The 8418-nt window shown below is 38.7% G+C and overlaps 1 protein-coding gene across 1 annotated transcript; it reads left to right on the top strand.

Annotated features, from left to right (window-relative positions):
• Positions 1-968: 968 nt before the first annotated feature.
• Positions 969-4696, top strand: FOXI1 (forkhead box I1). The gene is made up of 2 exons (XM_039353241.1): positions 969-1711; positions 2627-4696. The coding sequence occupies exons 1-2, from the start codon at positions 1138-1140 to the stop codon at positions 3166-3168; spliced, it is 1116 nt and encodes a 371-aa protein (XP_039209175.1). The 5' UTR covers positions 969-1137; the 3' UTR covers positions 3169-4696.
• Positions 4697-8418: the final 3722 nt, after the last annotated feature.

Raw genomic sequence — 8418 nt, 5'->3', positions numbered from 1 at the left:
CATAGCTGCTGATTTTTTTTTACCATTAACTTAGAACTTTAAATGACACATAAAATTATACATTCTGCAAACATAGTTTGGTATATTTGCTCGGGTAGTTCTCTGTTTTGCACAGAAAGCTGTCTTTTTCCTGTAGGGAATCTATGTTATGTGGCTTTCCTTATCATTTATATCTTCATGTTGAAAAACAGCACTGGAGACATTTCTGGGAGTCATGTATCTGATGAAGACGTGGGCAGTGTGCCCATTAAAAGGAAGCAACTGTAAATATGCATTAGTCTGATTTGACATTGTTTTTTAAAAGTCAATTTTCCTAAACCATGAAAACTAGTAAACTTGAAAAGTATCCGACATAGGCTTTGTTTGTTTAATCCTAATGTATAAGCTTCAAGATTTGGTCATTTCCTCTGACTGCTATGACCAGGCCAAGATGACAAAATAATAATAATAATAATAATAATAATAATAATAATAATAATAACAACATGGTGAGTTACATTCTTGTGCATTCTCACCAGACAAGAAGTTTCCTTGAACATTGTGAGAGATTTTTTTTTTCCCTGAGCAAGCACCCCCTCAGGTTTGTTATGTCACTGAATGGCGTCTAAGCAAGTAAAACATTTGTTCCCTACTTAATGCACAGATAATAGCTTTGATAGTGTAAAATTTGAGGATTCCTGAACTGGGAAATAGCATTTTTTTTTTAAGTTTCTCATCTGCCTTTGCAACTCTAAAGTTTGGAAAACAAATATTAAGTTTCTAATCTGCCTTTGCTGTGGTCTAACTGAATTTGAAGAACAGGATCATCAGTTTTACCTGCAAGTAATTTTCGGCTTTTTTTCCTGTCAATCATACTAGTGGAAAATTCCTCCATTCATTTAAAAAAGATAAACAGTTGTAACTTTCAAATTTGGTTAATGTGACATCTATTACTGGCTTGAGCTGTCAGCATTCCAAAAAAGGGATATCACCCTGATCTCCAGCCTATCAGGATGCATGAGGCTGAGTCTTGGAAAGTAAACCTAAACATTTACAGGTGTATAAGTACTGGTGCTAGCTAGCACAAATGATGCACCTGTCTCAGGAAAAGGACTAACACAGGTGTGTTGGAACTTGGGCTACTGCCAGAGCTAGATTATGAGCTCATTTGATCCACAGATACACTCACCTCCACGCTGCAGCCCGCAATTTCCAAGTATCGGCCAGGAACCACCTGAAATGAACATCTACTATGAAAATTTCTTCCACCCACAGAACATTCCCAGTCCGCAACGGCCTACCAACTTTGAAACAGGGGATTACTCTGCTGCACCCAATCCTTATTTGTGGTTAAATGGACCTTCCATTAATTCTCCACCTTACCTGCCAGGATCCAATGGCAGCCCATACATCCCACCATCCTATGGAATGCAAAGGCAGCTCTTGCCCAACATGCATGGCTTGACAGGGAATGATATGGGCTGGCTCCCTATGCCTTCTCAAGAGGAGCTGATGAAGCTGGTCAGACCACCTTACTCCTACTCTGCCCTGATTGCCATGGCCATCCATGGGGCACCAGACAAGAGGCTGACGCTCAGTCAGATCTACCAGTATGTGGCAGACAACTTTCCCTTCTATAATAAAAGCAAGGCTGGCTGGCAGAACTCCATTCGTCACAACCTGTCCCTCAACGACTGCTTCAAGAAGGTGCCCCGGGATGAAGATGATCCAGGTAAGAAGTTTTCTTAATACTCAGTTGGGTCTTCAGCTAAAAGATCTTCTGAGCAGATTCTGATTCTGTTTTGCTCACCATAAAAAGAGACAGGGTCTTTACAAGTGGTTTTCAGTGGCTTTGAACTCATCTAATCATAATTGTGCCCCAGTAACAAGGATGGGCTTTAGATCAGCAAGAAAAGGCTGGTTGAGAGTAAAAGACAATGTGGGTTCCTGGGGCAAAATGACTTGAGACTACTAAACTGCAGAGCTGCTTCCTCCTTTACCAAATTCACGTGACTTGATATTCACAAATATAATTCCCTAAGCCTCACTTCACCAGTTTTTGATTCTATGCCTTTAACAGTTATGTGATAAGAAAGATAATGATAATTCTGTGCCCTGAGAAGTATTGCCTGTTGAGTAAAAGACACTGGAGCATTTTTCCTGTGGTCAGTTGTGGTTCTTTCCTTAGCTGTGAAATGAACTGGTTCTTCCTTACAATTTCTTGATGGATAAAACAATTGCTGGGAGACACTTCCAAATACCCTCCCTCATTCCTATCTGCAGACTTGCCCAAGGTCAAATTCTGCTTTGTTTCATTAAATTCTCCTGATGCTAATTAGGGGTCTGTCAAGTATTTTGTTGGAGAAGTAGGGTTTTTTTTGGGGGGGGGTATGTGTCTGATAAGCACAAACTGTTAAAATAAAAGTTCACTTTTACCTCAAGGCAACCTGGACAGGGCCTGGACAGGGTTATTTGAATACAAGCAGCCTCTCCTCCTTTCCTCCCTCCCTCCCTCCCTCCCTCCCTTTTTTTTAAAGGGTGTTGCCCAATCTGCTGCTTTTTCTGAATCCAAGCCAAACTCAGCCTTGAGAACCTGCTCTTTGTTGGCTACAGTAATATTTATGCTTTTTTGCTCTTGTTCTAACAGGGAAAGGCAATTATTGGACTCTGGATCCAAACTGTGAGAAGATGTTTGACAATGGAAATTTTCGGCGAAAAAGGAAGAAGAAATCTGATTGTAGCGCCAGCACGGTGACTTTGGCTTCTGACAAATCAGAGGACAGTGCCTTAAGTGGCAGTCCCAAGGCTCCAGAACACCAAGATATATTGGAAAACTCATCAGGAACCGAAAGTTCACCTGAAAAGCGGTCTCCACCACCACCATCCACTACTCCCTGCCTCAACAGTTTTCTCTCCAACATGACAGCTTACGTGAATGGGTCCAATTCAGTGAGCCGCTCGGTGCCCCTGGGACTTGGCACTGACGCAGGGGACAGAATGGGACAGAATATGGTAGGCTTCAACACATACACGCCTCTTCCCAGTCATGGGGGTAGTGAATGGTCCAATTCCATGTCCTCTGGTCATCTTGGCTATAGCAGTTCAGTTCTTAACCAGTTCAACACCAGTTTCTACAACAGTCTGTCTGTCAATAATACTCTGTATGCCAGAGACGGAACTGAAGTGTAAACAAGTGGAGGCCTTGCGACAGGAGGAGAATTGTGTAAGAAGTCAGAAAGAGGAAATATGTCAGAGAAAGGACTTCATGTGAGCTGCCCTCTTCCCAATTTTTCTTAGGAAGACCAAAGTTTCTCTATTAACATGTTTCCAGGCAGTGATGTTCATAGAATTCAGTGGCTTCAAATCATACAAAGACTTCTTCATAAAAATGGTAAAGAAGTGCATATCCTTTTCCCTTGCTCATTAATCAAACAGAAATAATTGGTTTCAGACTTTTTGACATTAAAGCAGAACAGGGTGATCGCTTTCAGACATAAACCTACCTTTGGAAAATCCACCCTATTTTTTTTTCTTTCTCTACATTTTGTTTGAATATAATAGTACCATAAAGAAAAACATGATAATATTCACTAATTGGGTTGAATGGACTCTTATCTGAAAACGTGGCATGATCCAGCTAATATTAAGTATGCTTAATATCTCACTTATTCGGTGAGAGAAAGCTTATGCTTCAAATCCCCTGAAAAAACAAACTTAACTTTTTATCTTTTACTACTGAAATGTTCTATTTCATCAGTGTAAAGTGTAGAGATATGCAGAGAAGATATGCAGAGAAGAAAACAAAGTGATGGAAATATTCTTAAATAAGAATATATATGTATAAATAAAAACTTGACTTTTTATCATCCTATTTTTTTTCTACAGATATCATATTAAAAAAATTGGAAAACTCAATTTTAATTTTCAGTCAGGTGAATATAGTCAAACGTGTCCTAATCACCGAAAGCAACAGTGTGTGATAGATACAATGTTACATGGTAATTGAAGAACAAAGTGTAGAGCTTGTGCATTGTGCAAGCCCAAACTCTTGCTTCTAAAAGCAAGGTTTAGTTTGGGTTTGGTTAGGCAGAATGCTATTGCTGTGAAGTATAATAAAAAAACCTCTCCTGGAAGATATAAAAGAATAAGACACTGCACTTCTAAACCTATGTACACATATATTTTATCAACACCTGACGACTCATAAGGAAATTGCTATTAAATCTGCCTTTTTCTTTTATAAACCCTAATATACGGTAAATTCTGTGCTTGTGGTTAAAAACCTAAGTTTAATTTATAGGCTCTTTCCTTATACACTATGTAATATTGGCTAAAGTTAGGGTGAAAAGTCATGTTTCTATCAAGGGCTATAATTATTTGGTGGAAATCTGTTGCAGGCTGCCCTTTTATTTGCCACAGTAAGAGTCAACACTATTTGGATTTACTTCTCTGACTTTTTAATGCCTTCTTATGCTCTCCTTCTTCCTCCCACCAAAGATGTCTGCATATATTTTTTGCCTCAGTGTTTGACTCTGAAACCTTAGAAAGAGCTTTATTAGGTTGAGAGACATTACACACCCCTGTCAAAATTGTGTAGCAGTTGCACATGGCAACCCTAGTGAAGCTTCAGTGGCACTTACACTTGATCCAATAAAAGTCCAAAGGAATGCAAATGCCTTCAGGCAAATGGGGCAAAAATAAAATCACTCATCCTGGAGATTCTTATTCTGTCTATTTTTGATTCTGATGTCATCATGGGGGGGGGGCATGCAAGGGAGACTTTTTTAATAAAATATTTGTCTACCAATGTGTATGTGTGTGTGTGCACTGAGCTGAGAGCATACCATGGGTGCCAAACCAAATAAGATAAAAATGGATGATTTTGACATTCTTTTGACAACTGTCCCTTTTTATGATGCTTTAACTTGTACTTTTCTCCTGGGTCAAACCAGTATAACGTATTATCACTTGACAGAATGAACAATGCAATGTCTGTCCGCATGCCTGATTTTTTGACTTCAATCCCTCTGAGCAACACACGTGAATAACAAAAGAACACTTGAAGCAGTGGGACAAAAATGCCATCTGTGGCTGCTCCTGTCTTTCCACATGCTCTTCTTTGATTGCAAATGTCCTTCGAAGCTGAGTATTAAATGAGGGACAAATTATCTGATATATCAAAATCAAAAGGACATGGGCTGCACTTTCTGATCGACAATGCAACAATATTAAGTAGTTGCATGGCTCTTTCGATGAAATCAGTAGGATCTAGTGATTTTATTCCCAGTTTCTCTTTTAAAGCAAAGGATGTCAGAAGAAATGCAATGGCTGTGTTTCTAATGCATGGGTATATTATTGTGCCAATAAGTGGTTCTTGCCAAAATTGCCCCTGCTATAAAAAGCTGTAGTCCTATTTGAGGGTAGGATAAGGAAAATGGGGGAGAACTACAACCATATACAGCTGGAGGTTGTGAGGGTCTAATTAAAATGCAGATGACTACAAAATATAAGTAGGTGTGGGGAAAAAAATCCCTATTCATGCAATGTAACAGCTGAGAATTTTTCTCAAGATCCTGGGTTTGGGGCTCTATAAAATCTCAATTTAAAATTTTGCTACTATAAAGAAAATTCTGCCACAAGAGACCAACTCAGGAGAAGGGATTCTTATCCCATTTCATTCTCAGTATTTCTTGCCTTGCATCATGCTCCCTCTCAATAAAGCAGTCTCAGTAGGTACCACCCCCTTAAGAACTGGCAGCACATTTTAGATGAATTCTGTGGTGTTGTTTTGACTGGTTTTAGTGATTTTTTTTTCTTCTGCTCAATTGTGTCCAATTCTCAGAGACTGTCTGGACAGGTCCCTACAGTCTTCTTAGCAAGTTTTTTTGTAGAAGTAGTTTGTCATTGCCTCCTTCCTAGGGCTGAGAGAGAGTGACTGGCAGAAGGTCACCCAGCTAGTTTCAGGCCCAAGATGTGATAAGAGCTCACAATCTCCTGTTTTCTAGTCTGATGCCTTAACCACTACACCAAACTGCCTCTTTTTAGTGTTTTATGCAAAGGCAAACTTTGGTGGGAAGAAAGTGGTTGAACTTTGCACTGTGAACTGAACCTGGATCATACTGATGCTAGATTCGGGCCAGCATAGGAGGTCATCCCAATTATTCCAAACTTACAAAGATCAAGATAATAAATATTGTATAAAAGTAGAAAGGGAAGGAACTAATATCTAACCAAAGAACCACCTGAAAAGTCAATAAATAGCTAAAGCAACTTTGCTTTTCAAAGGATCCTTCTGGGCAGTGAATAAATGTTTTCATCACAAATCCTAGGATTAGAGGGATATTAAGAAGAGCTTTATAAATTCCTTTGAGTTGTTCCTGAAAGCAGCAGGTTCAGCTTGTTAAGGAATTAAGCCATCCCTGTCCATGATGCTGGCACGAGATCCTTTTTTTTTTAAGGCAAAGACCAATTTGGGGGGTTGCCCGTGCTATTTTGACTTCCCAATGTAACTGACAGCTGTGGGATTTTCTGATCATCTTTCCATCCGAGGATTTATCAAATTTGGCATTTCAAAGAATTGAATGCTAGTCTCAAAATTCAAGTGCAGCTTGTTATAAACTCAGACATATTTCCATTTAACTTCTTAATAAAGAAGGGCCATCCTAATATTTAAGGGAAATATATATATTTAAAACCTATTAGCCCAGCTGGTGACTACCAGAGGTGTTATATTTTTGCTCCCATGATCTTCCAAGGCCTAGTATTAACCTTCATATCATATGATTTAACTGATACTTGGCCAAAAAGAAAAAAAATATCACATGGAGAATTATAATGCTTCCTCTAAGCTTCCCTGTTGCTCACCAAGACTGAAGCCAATACTTCATATTTGTTTGACTTCTCTCTTTCTAGATTCAGCAAACCACCTTTCATATACAATCCCTTTTACTATCTTTATTATCTCACTCACTGATGGGGAGAAGGTCTTTAAGCTAGCAAGGTATAACCAAAGAAGCTGTTTCATTAATGGATGGAGAATGGATGGAATATTTTGGGTTTCACTTGAATAAGTGCCCTGTGCAACTGGTGCCTTGTCTTCCCCACTAACCTGAGCAGCTATGAGAATGTGTCCTATATGCAGACAGTATATACTTATTCCTAGTTAAGGTTTCAAATAAATTTTAGAGTTAGTGGTTTCCGGCATTAACAGCATAGATTTTATTTGTCTAATAGAGCAGAACATGTTTTTTCCTATGCAGGAACTCCTATGCTCAGGAGGTAGGCCTCCGATAAGCTGTTCAAGATCTGGCTTGAATATACCAGAATGAACATGAAAAGGATAATAGAGAATGAAAGAGGAACAGAATTTTAATTGGAGAGCCAATTCTGATAGTAACGTTATTGATCTTGTACCCATATTAACTTGGGGGGGTTGAAGCCCCACATCTTAACATTGCTGAGGTTAGGAAACATTAACTTATAGATGAGTATACTCTGTAGGAATACAGAAACAACACTATACTTGACAATGAATGAAAAATATTTGACGGTTTACTGTGCTTCTTTGTTTTCAAAATCTTTAGAGAAAGAACGTTACACAGGAGAAATGCAAAAGGGATGCCATCCTCAACAGAGCAATTGGGATGTGCAATACCTTACATACCAACAAGAGTTTTGACACTTTTCTTTGAACTTAAACAGCTTATCGTTTGCTGTCACATTCCAAACTCTGTATATGCAAAATCCATGCAAATCACACTTAATTCACCATAGTTGCCTCTAACAGCAAAGGGAGGAAAAATCTGGTTTGTATTCTGGCTGCACCATTAACCCTATGGAAGGAATTCCAAGAATGCTTTGGGAATATTCGATCTGCCCTATTTTGCTGTGGCTTGCTCAGTTTTGCATAAGTTTCTTCATAATTTGGTCAATATACTCAGTGTTTGCAAGGGAGGCATTAGCACCTAATTCCTACGAATCATGAAGGTACAAAATTTCAGTAGGATGCCACATATTTGAACAAATATAGCCGTATAGGTTTCATATTTGTTTCCACAAAACTATAGATTGACTGATAATAGTCAATGAATTCTGCTCTTAATTATATATAACCCTTCAGGATGTCATATGTAAAATATTTCAGTTGTCCTTGTTCAGCTGCAGAGAATTTTCCATGAACTATTGTGTGGCAATGCTGAAAGAAATCTGTTTCTGAAATTAGTACCTGGATTTTGAATCTGCCTTTTCCACATGCCGGTAGCAATCTATATAGTTAAACTTTGGGGACTTTTTGATTTTGGGAATAAGAAAAATAAAGGCAGCATTCTTACGCAGTATCCTGATCATCAGCAGACTGGGGGATCCTGCTAGTACTAATGCAATACTTTCAATTGAAAATAAAGAACCTAAGTGAATCTTTCCTGAATCAAAGCAAAGCTT

The sequence above is a fragment of the Crotalus tigris genome, unplaced genomic scaffold (assembly GCF_016545835.1).
Source record: "Crotalus tigris isolate CLP2741 ecotype Arizona unplaced genomic scaffold, ASM1654583v1 scf7180000017568.12009008, whole genome shotgun sequence".
NCBI classification, from domain to species: domain Eukaryota; kingdom Metazoa; phylum Chordata; class Lepidosauria; order Squamata; family Viperidae; genus Crotalus; species Crotalus tigris.
The sequence above is the reverse complement of the archived record's forward strand: the minus strand, read 5'-3'. Positions and strand labels throughout refer to the sequence as shown.